Source organism: Glycine max, chromosome 6 (assembly GCF_000004515.6).
Source record: "Glycine max cultivar Williams 82 chromosome 6, Glycine_max_v4.0, whole genome shotgun sequence".
In the NCBI taxonomy this organism is placed as follows: Eukaryota; Viridiplantae; Streptophyta; class Magnoliopsida; order Fabales; family Fabaceae; genus Glycine; species Glycine max.
In genome coordinates, this window is record NC_038242.2 from 46,423,032 (window position 1) to 46,445,544 (window position 22,513).

General features: G+C 29.0%; 1 protein-coding gene and 2 pseudogenes across 1 annotated transcript; 2 read left to right on the plus strand and 1 right to left on the minus strand.

Moving 5' to 3' along the window:
- The first annotated feature begins 3,562 nt into the window (after positions 1-3,562).
- LOC102665259 (endoglucanase 4-like) lies at positions 3,563-10,200 on the plus strand (annotated as a pseudogene).
- Positions 10,201-10,294: 94 nt separating this feature from the next.
- On the plus strand, positions 10,295-13,957 carry LOC100814370 (endoglucanase 8). Its single transcript, XM_003526176.4, has 7 exons — positions 10,295-10,498; positions 11,745-12,152; positions 12,542-12,634; positions 12,709-12,861; positions 12,996-13,104; positions 13,337-13,500; positions 13,628-13,957. The coding sequence occupies exons 1-7, from the start codon at positions 10,295-10,297 to the stop codon at positions 13,955-13,957; spliced, it is 1,461 nt and encodes a 486-aa protein (XP_003526224.2).
- Positions 13,958-16,564: 2,607 nt separating this feature from the next.
- Positions 16,565-22,236, minus strand: LOC100814904 (PRA1 family protein H-like; annotated as a pseudogene).
- Between the last annotated feature and the right edge of the window lie 277 nt (positions 22,237-22,513).

A 22,513-nucleotide genomic window follows, 5' to 3' on the forward strand; every position in this document is an offset into this window, starting at 1 on the left:
CATCATTTTTATATGATATTACAAGTATTAGATGAGTCTCACATCAAAGTGAGCCCAGAAAAACATAAGTGACTTGTTAAAAGAGAACAAGAAACATTATTTATGTGTGAATATATATCCAGGATTTGTCAACTTATTTCATCAATGAAACAAAAGTTCGTTGAAATAGCCTCTTGCGTCAATTAATCATTTTAATAATTGTGTTATTTTTCTAGTTTCCATTGTGTCATCACCTTGTTTTCACAAAATGGAAATATATACCTATTACCTAAAGTTAGATGATAACAAAACAGGGAAATGTACATGATTACATGTGGGTTTATGCCACCTTAAAAATGATATATAATACCAATTATAACGATAATAATGTGAATAAGATATAGAAAAGATTAGAAGTGTCTTTTGGAATCATAGTCACCAACTTTGTAGTGACTCGCAGTTATGCAATAAACTGCTTCACAGTAAGTTATAACATACCACTTGTATTTTGTATTTTATTTTATTTTATTTTATTTTTCACTCGGCAGAACATGTGTGTATGGTGAGCTATCAATTATGTCATGCATGCTCTCGTAATAAAACGCGTGATGAAAAATATTTGAAGTCATAACCTTTCAATTACTGAAAAACTAACCATGTTCGTTTGTTTTCACCCTCCTTCTTAACTAATTAATTATTTCTTTTATTGAGATCTAATAATAGAATAGACTAGAGACGGCAAAGAAATAGCCGTGGGTGCTCACTCAAACTTTTTTGACAGGAAAAACTTAATGTAACTAAAGGTCAACTTTAAAAATAAAGATACATGCCAGAACTTAAGGTCAGTCCAATCTTATGGTGAGTAAAACTCGCTTTTAGATCTCTTAAAAGTATTTTTTCTAATAATATTTTCTTAAAAATAAAATAGTATTTATTTGATAAATTATATTAAATTATTAAATAATTTATTTTTTCTAAAAACTTTTGTCCAATAATTTTCTCTGTGTATGTTTCACAATACTTTTAACTAATTTCTAGTTTTTTTATTTGTTAAAAAACTTGCTTTATTTTTGTTATGGCCAAATGTATCAACGCCAAAGACCAACCCTTGCAAAATCGCTTCCACTCATTCTAAGTAAGGTGGAAAGTAGGTCATGTTGCTCGACATGTAATTATGACCTTGCATATATCAGATCCAGGCTAGGTTAGATCTTTTTAGAAAATAGGTTAAATTAATACTTTTAATAAAATTTATTTAGTTAAATAGTTCAGGTTTTAGATCATTTAAAAATTCTTTTAGACCTAGTTAATAGATTGACCTATTTAAAAAATGATAAATAATTATTCATTGATATTATTATTATTATATTAAATTTGTTACAATTTATTAAAATTTTATATTTATTTGTCTTTTTAAATGTTAATCAAGTTGATTTAATTGCAAAAAATAAATTGTCATATTTAAATGTTTAATTGCATAAAATATTTTTAAATAAGATAATGAATATGTTATGTCAAACCTTAAAAATATACTTATATCATAAAAATAGTGGGATAAAAAAAGAAATTAAGCCTATCTCGATATATCACATTAATAACCTTTCTGATTATTTTTTTCTGAATCAAGAACCATTATATAACATATATACAACATGACAGGTTTACATACATATTATGTACTTAGTTAATATTTAATAATATAAATATTTTTAAAAATTTATAATTTATAAGAATTAAAATCAATAATAATTTTTGTAAAGAGTAAAAACATATTTTCTCTTAAAATAATTGACCAATAAAAGTAAATATTGGATCATTGGTAGTTTTAAAAACTCAGATCAAACCATATATCCTACAACGGCCCTTCTTAGTTTGAAGTGCCACTGCAACATAATAAGAATGATTGATCGTCACATATACAAATTTATATATTAAGATGTTTAGAGGACGTTGATAACTTCTCCCTTTTCTTAAGTTAAACACGTACGACGAAAACAAAAAAAAAGAAGAATCGAAAGGCTACCCACTTTAATACCTTAGCCCTTTCAATTAACTAAAATTATATTAGAAAAGTTATTGCTAATGACCCTACAGAGTCTCAATTGACTAATTAATTTCCATGCACCACTTACCGCATGCATTATCATAGTCTGGGGATCATTATATAGACCGTTAAGCAACAAAGGTGATGTTTACCTAAGAATGATATTGAAATGTCTCGGTCCAGGAGAGTAAAATTAAGTCTACAGGTCAGAAGTTCAATTTCTCACCCGTTTTTTGGATAAAATAAATATAAGCTTTTGATTAGTGTTTTGAGTTTAAAGATTTTTCAGACCTTGAATTAATTAGGACATCATTTTCTTCTCTTGAATATTCCTATAAAAGGTATATCAATCTGAGTAGTTTGTTATGACAGCTCTTTCATACATTGATATACACGTTTTAAGTCTTACTTGTCCATAACGTATTCAGTTTGTGTATAGTATTTTCTATGAAAGCCTTAAACTGCTATAAAGTCGTGGAATCTGAGCAACAAAGTGCCCAAGAAAACTAAAAACGATAATAAGGCTTCGTTAATTGCTTTTAAATTTAATTTTTAATGAACATTTTTTTTATTGTATGGGTATTTTTAAGTTTAAATAAAATTTAAAGAGACGGAAGATGCTTTTATTAGAATCAAATACAACATATATATATAGGAATGGATATATAAGAAAATCCATCCCTTAAAAAAACACTAATCCATGTTTCTCTTTGAAAGAAGATACTTGCAGTGAACACAACCAAGGATTGGGGGAAGGGCTAAAAGAAAAGAAAAATTGTTATTCGTATACTAAAATCATATAACAACTTATATATGAATAAAAAAAAAATATAACAACTTAAATATTTTTTTCTTCTTTTATTTATTTTATTATAAAATTTTCTCTCTCCTTTTTCTTTCTGTATTTAGAGAAAACTCGAATTCTCATGGGGCGTTTAATCAAATGTATGTTTTGAAGGTAAAAAATGAAGTGAAGCCAAAGTAAGAGAGTATTTAAGTAAAGAAAGTCGCCATTAGAAATAAGTATAGAATGAGAAGCATTCAAATGCTTTCGGACTAACATTCCATGATTCACCCACTTCATACTCATGCTCCGCCATTCTTCCATTTATGTATCATCAACATTCTTTCTCTTTTCCTGAATTTTCTATATATATTCTTTGTTAGTTCCCTTTTCTTGCGCAAATTAAATGCTTTGCTTAGCTTTTTAAGATAAACATAACCCGTACGCCTCATTCCTTCCTTATCCTTTTCATGAATATACGCTCTTAACGCACATTATATGTAAGTATATATATAACCCTCGATCTCCTATTCCAAACACTATTATAAAAAACACCTTCTATATTGATTCTAAGACATTTTTAAAGACGATTTTGAACCGTTTTTATAGCCGGTGTGGTAGAAATATCTGAGAAAAAGAACTTCTGACCTGTGTAATAAAAAAGACATTTTTTAGTAGTGAAGCAACTTAAGTACTCGATCGGTGTAGAAAGAGAAGCTTAATTAGGGTTGATTTGGTGGAGAGAGATTGAGGATATGGGTTTCCCGCAAAGGTTGCTGTTTATATTGGCAGCAGGTACCATATTGAGTGTAACGGGTTTGAAGCATAACTATGGAGAAGCTTTGTCAAAGAGCATATTGTTCTTTGAGGGACACCAACACAGAGAATGACTTGGAGGAAGGATTCTGCGCTTCAAGATGTGTATATAGTCCCTGCTGATACTACTGTCTTACCTTTCCTTCGTAATAAAGTAATTATCAACTTGTCTTCTTCTGCTCCTAGCCTAAATTTTCATGGCTGCCTTGGTTTAAAATTTTGACTAGCTAGATTTACCCAAATTGGGAATTCATGGTCTTGATATTGTACTGGAATGCTTGTGCTTGTTTTTAATGCAGAAAAGACATCAAACTTCACTCTAATATATATCAATAGTTGCTATCACCCTAATACAAGAAGAGTAAAATATAATTCTAGTTTACAATACGTACTCTTGCTTAAATTTTATTTTAGTAATTTTAATCTTTATAAATTATTTAGATATGTCATATGCCACTTAAATAGTTATCAAAGTAAATATATATTATATATGATTTTTATATATTACACATCATTCTTAATTATGTGGTAGAGAAATAATTTTTAAAATTTATAAAGATTAAAGTTAACAATAACTATATAATTTAAGTTAAATCTAATTATATTAGAAAAATAAATAAATATTTAAGTCATATATGAAAACAAATACAAAAAGATTTAAACAAATCCAACTACTTTTTAAAGTGCTCGAAGGGTCTTCACATGTACTTGGCTATTTTTAAGGATAAAATGTATAGCCTAGGGAATTATTATAATTAATAATAAATAATGAGATGCATATTTACTTCATTTTTCTTTATATACAATCAAAATCAAATTATAAAACTTAATGTGCATTTCGAAGTAATGGCTCTTTGCTGTCTCATAAGTCATCATAAGACAAGGGGTTGGGGCTCATTTAAATAGTACTATAGGTTTTTGAAATAAATATGAAGTATGGAAATGCTTTTCTCTTTCAAAGCTCTGTTTTATTTTATATAAATGAATGGATTAGGAACATGATTTCCCAATGAACAAGAAATACTATAGGTTGACTTGGTTGGTGGTTACTACGATGCTGGCGACAACGTGAAATTCAACTTTCCAATGGCATTTTCAACAACCATGCATGCTTGCCTGGAGTGTGATAGAGTTATGAAAATTCATGGGTCCAGACCTTAAACATGCGTTAGACGCTATTCGTTGGGCCAGAGAGTATTTCCTCAAAGCCACAAGCATCCACGGTTTTGTGTTTGCACAAGTGGGTGACCCATATGCTCATCACAATTGCTGGGAGAGACCTGAAGACATGGACACCCCCAGAACAGCCTTTGCCGTTAGCAGAGACTTCCCTGGTTCTGAAGTTTCAGTAGCCTCATCAATTGTATATAGCAAGTATCATTTAGGTTATTCTACAAGACTTCTCCAAAGGGCTATAAAGGTACGTTTATATATATATATATATATATATATATATATATATATATATATATCTTCATTTTCTTCTTACACATACAGTTTGGTTCAATATTTAGTTATCTACTTTTCTTTGGAATTAGGTTTTTGATTTTGCAGATAAGTACAGAGGATCATACAATGACAGCCTCGGAGCGTGGGTATGCCCATTCTATTGTGATTTTAGTGGCTACCAGGTAGGCCTAGCTAGCTAGTGTTTCATATATTCTTAATTTGGCTGAGAATAAAAAATGGTGCAAAGATTGAAGTGGATTCTAGTTTTACAAACATTGTCAAATTTTATATTTAGGACGACGACCCCAGTGATATTAGAAAGGAATTTCTAAAAGTAATTTATCAATGATAGGACGAATTGGTGTGGGGAGCAGCATGGTTGTTCAAGGCTACTAAACGCCCTAACTACGTAGATTACATTGACAAAAACATTCATAATCTGAAAAACTTTGCTGAATTTGGATGGGACTCAAAGGATGTTGGCATCAACGTGCTCGTCTCTAAGGTGTGTATATTTATATATATATATATATATATATATATATATATATATATATATATAACCGTACGTAATTTTCTTCTTTCAACATAAACTATATATTATTCCTTTTTGCAGATATTTTCTTTATTTGTATATATTTACGCCATCATATATATATAACGTTTATGATCTGGCTGATGATTTTTTTTTTCTAATTGTGATCACTGGCAGCTTCTAATTAATAGTAGCTCTAATTCTAAGCCTTTCATCCTCAACAATGCGGACAAGTTTGTCTGTTCAGTGCTACCTGAATCACCTTCAGTATTGGTCTCATACTCTTCAGGTAAATTTATTACCCATAATCCAAAAGTGTATAATCAACATTAAAGTATACATACTTTCGATCTTATGATTAGCAAGTTTGCATTACTGGATTCTGAACCTTTTCCAAACTCTCATATTTTGTTTTGTTGCCTGTTGATGATTTGATCCAAACTTTTTTGAGAAATTAGGTGGGCTTCTATTCAAGCCAGGAGGGAGTAACTTGCAGCATGCAACAACAATCTCATTTCTGTTTCTGGTTTATGCTGGCTATTTGAAACAGACAAATAAAGAGATTAACTGTGGGGGTAAAGTTTTTGCTTCTCCAAAGCGACTCAAACAAATAGAAAGAGGCCAGGTATGCAAATTTTAGATTATCAAATTATTTGGATTAATTTATAATTTTGTGAATATAATCTACGTAAAAGAAATTTTAATCTAGCGGAGAATTCTAAGATATAGAAAAAAAGTTATTAAATGAATCAATCAATGATACTCGTAAGAATAAAAATATTTGGGAATCTGCTGTAATACATATTTTTATGTATGTATGTACGTACATGCAGGTGGATTACATACTAGGAAGCAATCCAGCGAATATGTCATACATGGTAGGATACGGAGCAAAATATCCTGAAAGAATACATCATTGTGAAAGGAGGATCATTTTATTTTGACAACCAAAATGCAAACCCCAACTTGCTTGTGGGAGCTGTTGTGGGGGGACCAGATATGAAGGATTCATACGCAGATTCTCGAGCAGATTTTGTACACTCTGAACCTACAACATACATCAATGCACCCCTTGTGGGTGTTTTGGCATACTTCAATTCACAATTTCACATCCATCCTAGAGTAGAAACTTTCGGACTTTGGTTTTATGTAACATCTGTATATATGACAAAATCTTATTTTATATTTTATAGTAATATATAATTGATATAATCGATAATATATTTCTATTCATTATCTAAAAGAAAAGAGAACCCTCACCTTGACACATGGCACTCTCTTAATAAAAAAATTTCCTCCAAAAAACTTCGATAATTTCGTTGATTAATATTTATATAATAACTTTATATTTTTTACATAAATATATAATAAATGTGTTGTAAACACAGTTGGTTACTAGATATATTTTTATGGAAAAAAAATTTTCTTACTCAATAATCAAGGAAGTATAATTTAATTGATTAAATGGGATGCATGAATTATGGGAAACTCTCACATACTTGTCTTTGATTTCTATATGAATAAAAAAAAATTATTTACTCAATATTATCATAAACTAAATTAGTTTTGTATATTTAAGATAGATACTATAATTATCTTTCAGGAAAGATAATAATGTCTAGACATAGCAAAAAAACTCGTACCCGTGGGTATCTGTTTAAATCCGTCCCGACTTTGACGGGTAATATCCGAGTTAATCGGGTATGAGTTCGGATTCGGATTTTTCCAATAACCAAAAGTCGGGTATGGGTACGGGTATAGGATTACTACATCCGTCCTGACCCCGAACCCAGACCCGCCCTGTCACTTAAATTTTTTTTGCATAATTTAATTAAAAGGTCTAGAATTTTTATTACTAGTTAATTTTATTTTAGAATTTTTACATAATTTAATATTTTTTTCTTAACGATTTTTGTAGACACATGCGCTATAATAAATTTATTGATATATAAGTAATTAAAAATAAATGTTTAACAATCAATTTATTTTTTCTTAAATCAAATTTTCAATATTTTCTTTAAAAAAATTATTTTTCTATTTTTAATCGAGCACGGAACGGGCCGATACCCAATGGATACATGGATGAGATAATATATTTTAACCGCCGCATTGTTATGTCTAATAATATCTGACATCAACATTATAGGTGAATATATAATAAATTTATTAAAATTAATTTACTTAAGATATTTTTATGATGAAATAATTTTAAATTACTTACTCAATAATTAAGGGGGAAACTTAATTCATTTGTTATCTTATGTAATACCGGAGTCAATCTAGAGTTGTAATAGATAAATGAAAGAACATATTATATTATACTTTTATTAATTTTGAAACTTCTATTAGTTTTGAAAGACAACTGATATTATTTCATGTTATTTCATCATTAAAAAGTGTTGTTAGACGGTAAACTTAAATAATAAATTAATTAATTGTCATTAAGTTACTGTTAGTTTAATATTGAATATATGGAGGTCACATGCAAACAAGAGCTTGTATAAGAAAATAATTTCTTTAATAATTAAGTTAGAGAATTTAATTTAATCATATTTTAGTGAAATATTATTATATTTTTGTTAACACTAATAATATAAATATAATTAGTATAAATATAAAAATTATCTTTGCTTAAATGTGAAAGTTGTTCACAAAAATAAGAATCGGATTCTATTGTTACAGGAGACTAAATCATGTGATTAATTATCATAAGTAATAAGGTGATTATTTGAAAAATATTTTCTCTTAAATTATAAATCTTCTTAAAATAAAAAGATATAAAATTATTTTAAATCAAATCTCTCATCTAAAAAGTCCAAATCCAAATCTTCTCAAAATTCCATTCATAAAATAATTAATAACATGGATAGTCTTGGTACGAATTCAGGTAGGATCTTCCCACAATTTAAAAAAATTATTATTTCAAAAACACACGTCCATATATATAATTCATATATATAATTCAAATTTCTTTATTGATTATTGTTATAGTATATTTTATATGTATAATAGATGCTTTTATTCCGCTGCAAGTGTTAGACCTTATTGATTTCCTTGATATTTTTTATTTTTTATGATAAAAATTTGGGGCAATTTGAGATAAGGGAAGCCGTTGGGATAAAAATGGCTTATAAAGATCGATATAATTACATTTACCTCGTGCACTAATATGGGAGACCCCATATTTATCCACTCGACCATCCTCTTGTGAAAAATATTAAATAAAAATACACAAGTTTAGAAAGATATAATTATATCATACAATTAATATTTTCTCCTATTAGAATATGTTTAGATAATTTTTTTTAGAAATACCAACAAAAAGAAAAAGAAAAAAATGAAATACATTTTTCTATAAGTTAAAAATTAATTTATGGATAAGTTAAAATTAACTTTGTGAGAAGTTAATATGAAAAAACTTCTACAAATAAGTGTTTACAGAAAATTTTATCTAAAGATGTCCTTAATAATTACACGGAGGATTTGCTATATATATATATATATATATATATATATATAATACAGAAAAAATAGTATATATAATGTAATTTTTTTACATAGACATATAATTATAAATTTTATGAATGAGAAATTTTTTGTTTTTTTATAACTAAATTTGTTAATTTTTAAAATAATAATTTTAAATATATAATTATATTTTTTTTCTAACCAGCGGTATAAAATTATTTACAAAAATTAAACTATACTATATATACTAGAGACAGAACTTGAAACATTATATATTTTTTAATCCATGGTTCAGTGGATACGTACGTCCTTATTTAATTAATGATATTTTAGTTTTTGTAAAATATTTCCACGTCTTCAAAATGATAATCTAATAATATTTCTATAATAAAAAATTTCTCTTAAACAAAGGCAATCCAATGTAATAAATTGTACACACATATATATATATCCAAAAGTTTAGTTAAATCAGATGTCAAATCCTCATCACTATCATTATAGGTGTTAATATATATATATATATATATCCAAAAGTTTAGTTAAATCAGATGTCAAATCCTCATCACTATCATTATAGGTGTTAATCAAAGGTTGTTACATATATGCTCCCAATTTACCACCAACAAGGTCTTTAGGGGAGAATCAAACTCAAGTTTATGAATTTATTTCTTATTAATTGAATTAATTTTTGTTATTGTTAGATATATATTTTTTCCCTTTATAATAAATACATGAATATTTTAAGAGAAGAAATGTTACACTTATAATACTTATAATGTAAATTTTTTCTACACAATTATATAATTACTTTTCAACGGTAAGTTTATCACTTTTAAAATAATTATCAATATAATTTAAAAGTGATTTATTATTGGATGAAAATTATTTTACATCATGAATACATAAGTATTAAATTCATATTTTTAATATCACAGCTATTCAATTAATTAATACTACTTTATAATTTTTATTTCTTTTGTTTAACATATCGTATATGTTATAGTATCTTTTATTTCTCTTGTTGTTCTTATATTTCTATTTATAACGTGTTAATGGAAATATTGTGATCAGATTTCAGGATATCATAATAGGAACGTATGCTTATTTATAGTGTTCGAGAGGTGAATGAAGGCTCATACTGCACAGTAGCATACACCAGTAATTGGAAAGGTACATAACTACGTAAAATACGAGAGCAAACAACGTATAGCTAATAGCTATGTCGTCAAAAGTGTTATTGTTGGTAACAATGACAATGATGATAGTGATTGTCACAATGACAAGGGCAGCTTCAATTAACTATGCAGAAGCATTAGCAAAGAGCATCTTGTTTTTTGAAGGTCAGAGGTCTGGCAAGTTACCACCTTCTCAACGCATCAAATGGCGGAAAGACTCTGCACTTCATGATGGCTCAGACATTCATGTAATTAAACTCTATGCGTGTTTATATTTTCAATATCTAAAGTTTTTTTTTTTTTAAATTTCATAAAAGATCCTTTAAAAAAATGATATGGTTAAAATAACATATTATTTTGTTTGTTATATGTAAGACTTTTTTCTGTATAATTTGTTAATTTATTTTTATATGATTTTTTTTAAATTTTTTTATTGCATTTCTTTTATAAAATTACAATATGTTATGCTTTCTCATTGCTCAACGCTTCCTTATATTTACTCTCAGTTGAATACTATGTTATCATGATGTAGTGAATTTTTTCATATATTTTTAATATCAACTAAATCATCTAACAAGTTGTAACTGAGTATCAAAACTAAACTATTTCAATTATATATTTAAATTCAAACATAGTATTTTCTTACACTTTTAATATCTTAATTATTTTAATTAATATTTTTTTAATCTACCATTTTTAATATCTTTAATTTTATCTTTTAAAAAAAATCTTAATTTCAATATTTTAAAAAGAAATTATCAATAATTAAAAATATTTATATATCATAATATAAATTATTTATCATAAATATAAAATATAATTTATAAGTACAAATATATTTATTAATTACATATTTTAATTATAATATAATTTATGTATTTAAAAATATTTGTTTATCATAAATTTAATTATACTTATAAAATAAATATTTAGCTCATGCAATGCAAGGGCTAAAATACTAACTATTATATAATTTTTATAGTTGATAAATAATAAAGATATAATAGTTTATGCATTGATAATATAATATACGTTATCCAATAAAAAATTATTTATTATATATGATAAATTTATTAATTTTTATGATAATTAATTATTTTATACTAAATCATATTAATTGTGAGTTATGATTAGATGATATTATAAAATTATTTTACTATTTAGTATGGGCATTAAACTCAATAATAAATATTATAAATTAATGAAATCAAATTATTTTCTCTCCGGTGAGGATTGAAGATGATTAGTACATACTAATTAATTAGATTAAAAATAGTTAGGTGAAAATAGTAAAGTAAGGAGTAGAATAATTTTAAGGATAATTCTTAAATTTTGTGAATTAATTCCAAGAGATTGATTGATCTTTTAGCATTAAAAAACTAACGTATATTGATCGACATTTTCAATTTTTGATACAAATATTAAATTTCTATTCTCATCCCACCTCAAAATAATGTTAAATAGTATGTTTTATTAAATTATTCGAAATTTCAGATGGATATGGTAGGTGGATACTATGACGCTGGCGACAATGTGAAATTCAATTTTCCCATGGCATTCACAATGAGCATGCTAGGTTGGAGTGTCGTAGAATTTGGAGATCTGATGGGTTCAGAGTTGCAAAATGCATTGGAAGCAATCCGGTGGGGAAGTGATTATTTTCTCAAAGCCACAAAACATCCTAATATAGTTGTGGCACAAGTTGGCAATCCCATTGCCGATCACGATTGTTGGGAGAGGCCAGAAGACATGGACACTCCTCGAACCTCGTACTTTGTTTCTCAGAACAGGCCAGGTTCAGAACTCTCTGCTGAGATTGCTGCCGCACTTGCAGCATCTTCCATGGCTTTTAGGAAAACTGATCCTCACTATTCCAACTTGCTTCTCATTAAGGCTATGCAGGTACGTATGCTACAGGCAAAATTATAAATTTGGTGTCCCAATTTATCTTTAATTTTGGATTTGATCCCCTAATAATTTAATTCACGAATTTGGTATTGTAAAATCGTGCAATGTTAATCCCCAAAGTCACAATTGGATGATGTTGAATGTAAGTTTACGTTCTTGTTGGATGATGTCTGTCATATGTCAATGTCCAATTGTGACTTTGTGGATCAACATTGTACGATTTTACAAGATAAGAATATCAAATTCGTGAATTAAATTATTAGGAAACCAAATCTAAAATCGAAGATAAATTGGGGGATCAAAAATATAATTTTATATGTATATTTCAATTTCAAATGTTCTACTGCTAGCTAATAATGTTTATCTCCCTATGTTATGTTTAGGTATTTGACTTTGCAAATAAATATCGTGGATCTTATAATAACAGCGTCGGTGCGGGAGCATGCCCCTTCTACTGTGATATTAGTGGCTACATGGTACTAGAATTTTCAAGCTCATAATTTTTGCAGTGGAAACGAAATTATTATTATTAATGCACAAAATTGATCAGGATGAGTTGATTTGGGGAGCAGCATGGTTGTATAAAGCCAGTAATAAGCCCAATTATCGGGATTTTGTGAAAGCAAACATCCAATCCATGGGCAATCTTGATGAATTTGGATGGGACTGCAAGCATGCTGGCATAAATGTGCTTGTTTCGCAGGTTACTAATCTTTCAACCACACTTTTATTTTTTACATTTTGATTTAAAACAATCATTAATTCTGGTATATCTAAAAATTGGTAACTTAATTAATAGTTTTTTCATATCTCATTTAATCCTTCCAATCTTGGCAGTGGGCGATGGCTGATGCATCCAGTAGAGATCTTTTCATTCCTAATGCAGATAAATTTATATGCTCTTTGTTGCCGAGTTCCCCTACCAAATCTGTCTCGTACTCTAAAGGTGTTTTAGTTTATATGACTTGAGAGTTTTTCTTTAAATATATTCGGGAAATTCTTTTAATTAAAAGTTTAACAATGCTTATAATTTCAATAAGTAATAACATACGTGCTAAGAATAGGAAATTAAATATTGTATTTGGTTAAAATAAATTAAATGCAGCATGTACTCACTTCATATACTTTCTGACTGATTCAATCCAATAAATTTAAAACTGAGTGGTCATGATAATTAGGTGGACTTCTATTCAAACCTGGAGGAAGTAACCTACAACACACAACAGCTCTGTCATTTCTTTTAATTGTTTATGCACGTTACATGCAATCTGCGAAGAAAACAGTAACATGTGGGAATGAAGTTGCCGACCCAGCTAGGCTCATAAATCTTGCAAAAAGTCAGGTATGCATGCAATTGCATTGCAGCTAGGGCAATTGATCATAAATAAATCCTGATTGAAGGGTAAAAGTATAAGCATGTGCATATATTAATTAATTTTTTGAATTATATGGGTCTTGCAAATTTGTAGGTGGATTACATATTGGGAAAGAACCCACTAGGAATGTCATACATGGTAGGGTATGGAGCCAAGTACCCTAAGAAGATACACCACCGAGGTTCAACTTTACCATCTGTGAATATGCACCCACAACATATCCAGTGTCGTGAGGGAGACCAATATTTCAAATCAGAAAAACCCAATCCTAACATTCTAACAGGGGCTGTGGTTGGAGGACCTGCTGAAGATGATTCTTTTCAGGATTCGCGCTATAATGTTGGTCAATCAGAGCCAACAACATACATCAATGCTCCTTTTGTTGGTCTTTTGGCTTACTTCAACAAGCATACTATTAGTTAGTTTTACTCTTAGCCTTACCAATTACTATCAATAATTACTTTTAAATTGTATGCAAAATTATTATTCATTTAATAAATTTTCCATTAGATTGATCAAATTCAATATCCATAAAAATTATTAAACAAACAAATATAACCACTCAAGCAATGGATCATCACTTGCTGGATTGATAGAACAGTAAAATCATGTGCATACAAAAACTATAGCGTCCATATTCACTCATAGAGTACTCCAATCATAACTTATCAAAATATATAAGTTTATTGACTTTTCCTTTTAAAATAATTTAAATAATAATTTGTCATTGAATAACCGTTTAAATTATTTTACAGCATTAAACTCTTTAGGTAATTGTTGTAATCTGAACATTATTATTTAAAATACAATATATATAAATGGTGACCAACCATTCAACCTTATTATAAACGCTCTTCATTTCGTTGGTTGGGTCACCTTTATTTCTGATGTTAGTTTTTTTGTTTTTTTTTCCTAACCATGAGGTTAGCTTTCTCCTTTGATAATGGCTTATTTTCTTTCTTGTCACTTTGGCAGTTGAGGGCATTATCGTTTGTTTTCGTTAAGCATTATTGTTTTTTATTCATTGTTTTCTAGCCTTCTAATTAATTGCCTTTTGAGCTTTCTATTTCAGCTGTTTGTAATCTTGCAATTGCTTCATCTCCTCCGATAATTGAAACAAATTTGCTCACTCCAATAATAAGGATAATGATATTTTAAAAATTAATAAGGATAAAATTAAAAAATAAATAATGAAATTTTTATTAAAAATTCATTAATGATGCAGTAAAAAATATTAAGTGATATATATATATATATATATATATATATATACACACACATTGCGTGAAAGCACTTGTAAAAAAAATACATTGAAAGTAATGCACAAGAGTATATATAAAACATACCTTATAAAATTGAGCGGTGTGGAAGTTGTTAATATTTGATATTTGTCTTTAATTGTTAGGAATAAAATAAATTTAAAATCTCCAAATTAATCATTTGCAAGAAATTATAAAATAGAGAAATAAAAATTAACTAAAAACAAAGCAGTTATAAATTCTGATTTTTTTTATTTACGATAAAAAAGCTATTTATTTTACTTAAAAAGAAAAATTTTATCATCCATAATCATCATACTCAACTCAAACTATTATTTCTGGTAAAGAATATTTGATCTAGAAAAATAGTTATTTGTTTCATTAAATTACAATGTTTAATCATTATCTAAATTGCTACTACTAAGTAGAACGTTTTAATAATAATTAATAATTTGGTAAAAAAAATTAATAATAATGTTAATATATAGCTTTTTATCTTCTTTTTTGCTAAGAATCACCTTATATATAATCTTAAAAAATAATCTAATTCAAACATGACAACGTCCAGAATGTCCGCTCCGTACAGATTGACTGTTTGCTCTCTTTTCAACAGTTTAACATCAACTGATTGTGCTCTTCTCTCGCAGGCATCACTTCTAGGGGTGGAAATAGGTCAGATCAGCCTATAGGGACCTACGACCTGACCTATATAAAGTCTGACCTGAACTGGTCTATTTAATTAAAATGATAGGCTCAGACTTTTTTAAAAGCATATTAAATTAAATAGACCAGGCTTAAGCTTATTAAAAAGCCTTATAAACCTATATATATATATATATATATATATATATATATATATATATATATATATATATATATATATATATATTATTTTTTGGGTACCAATATATAATATTATTTTTTGGATACAATTAATTTTTTTTTGAAACTATCAGAATCAAGGACTTCAATTACAATTTAGGTGTGAGTCATGTGTCCTTTTATATTCCTCATTATTTTGATTGACTTTCCTATTACATTCCTACTCCATAAAATATTAAATATTTATTGTGAAAAAGGCTTTTAAAAAGGCTATCAGGTCAGACCACACTTTTAAAAAGTTCAGGCCGAGTCAAAATAAAAGCCTTTGATAGGCTATAGGCCAGGCTCAGGCCTCAAAGATTCATCGTAGGTTAGGCTCAGGCCTTTCAAAGCCTGACCTGACCTGACCTATTCCCTCCCCTAATCATCTCTTTTTATCCTCCTAATTCTCAATTTCATCCTTGGGAATTAGGATTTCTTTTAGAGTGTGTTTGGATGAAGAAATTTAAAATTCTAAAGAATTTTAAATTCTGAGAATTTCAAATGCTTCAATTTAAATTCCTTCATTTCTAAAATTTTGTGTTTGGATAAAAAATTAGATTTTTTCATTTTTAAAATTTTGTATTTGGATAACGAAATTAAATTTCTTTATTTTCAAAATTTTGTATTTTGATAAGAAAGTTAAATTTCTTCATTTTTAAAGTATATGCTCGTGTAGAGTCTTTTATTTTATTTTCCTTTGGAGGCTAAAGTTCAAAGGTATCTTTCGGGAATAAATTTGTGTGTTACAGCTTTTTTTCAATAGAATTATAATCAGAAAAAAAATTGACGATCGCTAAAAGAATGAGATTTATTTTTATATAATTAAAATTAAATTTATAAAATAAATATTTACATAGACGTTTATCCAAAGACGATGGAAATTCCCAAATTCAAGAGCCTTATATGACTAAAACACAACATAGATTCTCGAATTCAACAAAAAAACCTTCAAATTAACAAAGAATAGAGAGGCAATAGCGAGTGCGTACAGAGTGCAGGCAAAGAAAACAATGAACAAATAGTTGCGGGTGTAGAGTTTCATGTTTTCCTGAACTCTCAATCGCGCCTATGAGGGAGAGGAAGGGAAGGAGTAAGAATTGAAGAAGGCGAAGAAGGAGCGGGACCAGGAGGGTGTGTCGACGGCGAAGTCATCAGCAGCCAGCTTGGCGAAGGCGTTGAGGGTGAAGAGGGAGAGGAAGGTCAAGAGGCGGGAGAAGAGGGTGGAGGCGGCGGAGGAGGGAGCGGGGGAGGGAGCGAGGGAGGTGGCTGCGGCGGAGGAGGAAGTGCGGTGGTCGAGGACTTTGAGGAAGCCGGTGTCGCGGAGCCATGACTCGAAGGCGGGTTCGAGGACGCTCCGTCGAACAAGTGCGGAGGTTTTCTGTGCACAAATGAATTTCAAATTCTTTCCTAAATTGAAAGAATTTAAAATACTAATATTTAAGTTAACTAAAATTCCTTATCAAAATACTCAAATTTCAATTTCTTTTCAAATTTTTATCCAAACATCTTATTTAATTGAAAAGTAATTAAAATTCTTTGAAAAATTGAATTACTTTATTAAATTTCTGCATCCAAGCATACTCTTAGAAAAGAAATAAAAGTGTCTGGAATGAAAATAAATAAAAGAGAGTAAAAAGAAAATGGAAAGTAAAGTTGTTTGTTTAAAGTGAAATAGAGTTAAAAAATACATGAAAGTTTTAAATTAAAAGTGTAGTTGATAATAAAAAAAATTAAGTATTTTTACGATTCTAATTTTTACTCATATATGTTTTTTATTTTACTTTCACAGATTATATGCTGGACTTCTGTTATAAAAAAAAATACACAATCAAATATGTCAACACGTTAGATTTTGCCAACAACATTTTGCTAACTCCAATTCGATTTCCTAACACACCATATTCAATTTTGGTCACACATTCCATTTTGTTATCAATAAAACCAATTATGCATGCAGCCATAATCAAATATGTCAACACATATTTGATTATGCATGCACCAAACATGAGATAAGCGCAATTTTGGAAATCAATCGAAGTCAAGAGGTTCTTGTAGACTTTCACCGCATTTTACCTCATTTTTGGAGTGAAATTGAAATGTGTTAGGTCCATCATTTTTAAACAACTTTCATTGGTGATTTCTCGCCTACAAAACACATGAAAGCCCTACTTTCCACTCATTTGATTGGCACCCTAACTTTTCATCCTATTCTTTCACTCGTTACTAACACAACCTTAGTTTAGTGGAAAAAAAGAGAGAAAAAAACAAAATAAAATTACACGGCCTAGATCTTATGATTGCGTGAGCAGCCTCTGTAAACCATAATTGATCCCTTCAGGCTGAAGGGAACAATGACATTCATTTTTTTAAAACATCTTTTCAACAATTAGTATTTTTTTTTTCTTTTTATCACATCATATTATTTATAATATTCATATTTTTCTATTTTATCACTCTTTATACATGTAAAATAGGATTTGAGTGAAAAAATATACTTTTTCAGAAATTTGGGTATTAAAAATTCTGTTTTCGCTTAATTTTGGTGATAGAAATAACAAAACAAAATAAAAAAAAGTTGAAGTAAATTTTGCTTGGAATGCGACTCTGCTTTAGTGTGGTTCAAGCTTTCAAGAATTGTGACTTGGTCCCTTGGAGCTTAAGAAATAGGTGGTTTAATTGTATAGCTTTCACAAAGAATATGAGATTTGTCACTGAACACATATTTAGAGAGGACAATACTTGTACAAATATTAGTAGAACTCCCTTCCTGCTTTTATTGCTACAATCTTTTAAACTATAGGTTTAAATTGTTTGCTTTCACATGGATTTGGTTCATGCATATTTTTGTTCATGTTTAACCTCTTCCTTTAATAATATATTTCTTTGGCCTGCAGTGTTGCCTGTGAAGTAGCAACTAGGCTGCAACCTATTGAAATCATTGGTGCTACTAACTAGTATTGTCTCTTTTTGACTAATAAAAAAATTGTGTCCACCCATAGTTTGCATTATTGATCGGGAAACAATACGGTTAGATTCGTCTGGCCAAAAATGAGTTAACATGTCCCGTCTCACACTTTATATATGGGGGTTGAAACGGATAATCAATCCCATTTTTGGTTGAATTGGCGGGTTCTATCAAAACTAAAATATTAAAAAATAATAATAAATATATGTTAATTGATTTTGATTAATTTTATCTTTTATGAATATTGAATAATAAATACATATTAAAAAAATATTGAATGTATTATCTTAAATTTTAAATAATAATTTATCTATACAAAAAATAAACTAAGTAAAAATTAATAATATATGTATAAAATATCAAAATAAATATGAAAAGACAAATATGCTTTTTTTCATAATAAGTTAAAAATAGATTAAATTAATTTTTTTAATTCTCTAATTTATTTTTTGGATTTAATTTGGTCCTCTAATTTTTTAAATCAATTTAATCTAGTCTTTACATTTTGTAACAATTTAAAATTATTATTAAATGATTTTAAACCGCTACAATATGTACATTTTAAAAAAAATAATTTTAAAAATTAGAGAATCAAATTAAAAAAAAAGACTAAATGACCAACTTGAATCAGTTTTAAAAATTAAAGAATTAAATAAATAAAAAAATTAAAAGATCAAATTAAATCTAAATAGTAAATTAAAATATTAAAAAATTAATTTAAACTTAAAAATATCTTTACTGAAAACATGTTTTCATTGATTACAAACTTATTTTTGTTGTATAATTAATTTTATATATATATATATATATATATATATATATATATATATATATATATATATATATATATATATATATATATATATATATATATATATATATGTTATTTCCTCTGTCTCATTATTGGAAATGAACTTCCGAAAATATTACCATTGTTGTTGTCAAACAAAAATTGCAAATTGCCAAATTGATTTTGCTCAAATTAATTTGGGTTGCCTGGGCAGCCATTGTAATTTGCGAGACCGTTTATCTTGTGCAAATTACAATGACACAGCGCAATCACGACTAAATGAAAATGAAGGTGATTTCTGGAAAATCAGTCATTGTTGTTTTGCCAAAAATGACGAAATTGTCTACCAAACACATTTTAAGGTAGGTACTAATGATCGTTTAGAATGTACGTTGTAAAAAATAATTTTCAATAAATATGTCACCGCGTCATGATTCAATAAGTATGTTACCGCGTCACATTACGGCCCTAGATAAATTGTCTTAGAATATGCACTATAAAATGCTTAATTCGTACAAATTTTATAGATGTAAGATTCAAAATTTCGACATTAATTAAATAAATGTTTTGATGTAATGTGCCTTTTCTTCTTATAAATCTTATTGTTAGCGTAAATTTGATTATTTTATGTACAACACGGCTGTATACGAATTGAAATATACGAGGTGTTAATAAATAAAAATGTAAACGGAAATTATGATTAAAAATAATTGATAAATAAAAGCTCAAAAAATAGTTTGAAAGCTCGGCTAGGTTAAATTAGATTAATATTAATTTCATTAAAAATATAATAATTAGATTAAGAAAACCATAAAATCTATAAATAAATTTAAATTTAAATGACATTATATTATTGTTAGTTTTTATTCGTTGTTGTTAATATTATTATATATTCAATAAAGTATTTTCTTACTCAAATTTAACGCACTTTAATTGATATATAGTTAATTACTAAAAAACATTAGAAAAAATTATAAAAATATTAACAATAAGCATAATACAAAGAAAGAGAAATAAAAAATGAAATGAAATAATATGATATATAAACTAAGGGATTATATGGATTTTGTCTCCCTGCTTTCTATTAGTCTTTTCTTAAAAAAAAAATAATCAAGAACCTACCATTCAATTAGAAAAGGAGACCAGGGGCCTTACATCATCAGCCAAAATAGACAGCAATTTGTGAGGGGCATCCTCCATCCAATACTTGTCTTTAAGGTTAAAAGCTAAACTAGCAAGAGTATCAGTAGCTCTATTTGCAATCTTATACAAAAACCTAAGAACGTTTGGGTCATATGCCCCCAACAAAGCACTACAACTGAAAAATAGCTTCTATCCTCACCTTTGCTATTCTTCCAAGCACAGATCAGACGTTGACAAACTAATTCATAGACTACAACTGAAAAAGAGAGATGAGTCGTCATGGTCTTAATCGTCCATCTGAAAGCTAAAGCTTTAGCAACATGGGGATCAAAGCAAGAAGGGGAGAAAGAAGTTGATGCAACAAAAACTTCCCCAAAGCAATCTCTATATATAACCCCAAAATAAAAACCTATACCTTTCTTAACAGATAGGTACGTCAAAATTGGCTTTATTGACATCATCTGGCTGTCTCTCCCATCTTTTAGGGTTTGAAAGAGATATATGGTCCCTTCCTGACTACGAGGCAGTCGAAGAGCTTGGGCAAATAGTGTCCACTTTTAGATGGACCATTGATTCCTCAACCTCCCCTCATCTCATCTTCAAGTTCAGCATGACCGACAGAATATTCCTGCATGCTCTCTACACAAAATGAAGGCATTTTGGAACTGTTTTGATGTACCATAATTTCTTCCAGAGATCACCATGGTAATTGCTTTGCTTGCAGAAGCAGCATTCGAAACTTGACTTTGGATAGAAGCATGGTAGCATGATTTAACAGAGAAACACCCATCTGGTGTATGTTTCCAAATCAAACAATTTGGAGATTGGAAAGCTCGTAGAGGAATTTTCTAGATAAAAGCCCCATATGTTGGGAGAGAAGGTTCCCAATCTTTTGAGGGTCCTAACTGCGAGAGTCATGGTTTATGAGGTCAACCCCCTTCAACTGGTTGTTTGGAGAGAAACCTATATATTGGTGGAAGAACCTTACCATGAAAATCCGGAACTTATTTGTCCTCCCAGGCTTTGACTATATTCCCATCACCAATGCACCAAACAACCCCCTCCTCCACCAAGTCCTTGGACGATAGGATGCTGGTCGAAGTTCCTAGTAAACATAGGAGAGCAAGAAGGGAAATACCTTGCTATGAAAATCATAGATGCCAAAGAATTTTCATTACACATGAACGCCATAGTTGCTTTGCAAGAAATGATTTGTTAAAAGTCCTCATTCTACGAAAACTGTTATGAAGCAAACCATACAAGGCACAAACCAGAATCAGGGAACATCAGACAAAGCAGAATCAGCCATTCATTCAAGGAGCAAGAGGCAAATCACCAAACCACATTACCTGAGGGATTTCGTAACTAACCCCGACAAGGGGTGCTAAGCTGGCACGCGTTAATTGGCTAAGAAAATATCCTATTCCCCATGGAAGCATCATTCTGTTAGGATAATTCCATAATTTGTTAATGCTAGTAGTATCCTATAGGACCTGCAAGAAATGACTTGAATCAAAATAGTATTTCATTGTCTATAAATAATACACTCATGTAATGCAAAATCCAAGCTGAAATAAAAGTTCATTTTCCTTATCTTTTCTTTGGAGAAACCCTGGGCCTCAAACTCCAGGAACTTCAACACCCATAACAATTTGGTGCTTTCATTGAGCACTGTTGCCATGGCCGAAGCTACCCACTCTAAAACCAGTCTTGAATGGATGGAAGAAGCTATTGCTAAACTTGCTTCCAACCAGCTCCATGTCACCAGCAAACTTGATGATCTCATCCAGCGCATCACTGTGTTGGAATCCAACCAACATCATTCACCCACACCTTCTTCATCCTCAACCAACCCCCAAACACCATCCATACCCTTTAACCTTTCTCGTATGAAACTTGAGGTGCCCCGTTTTGATGGCTCCGATCCTTCGGGGTGGACCTTCAAAATTAACCAATTC

Excerpts from the sequence above, each read along its gene's own strand:
- LOC100814370 (XM_003526176.4), top strand. The coding sequence starts at position 10,295 with ATGTCGTCAAAAGTGTTATTGTTGGTAACAATGACAATGATGATAGTG. Across the intron at positions 12,635-12,708 it reads GTGATATTAGTGGCTACATG|GATGAGTTGATTTGGGGAGC; the intron begins GTACTAGAATTT and ends AAAATTGATCAG. Across the intron at positions 13,105-13,336 it reads ATCTGTCTCGTACTCTAAAG|GTGGACTTCTATTCAAACCT; the intron begins GTGTTTTAGTTT and ends CATGATAATTAG.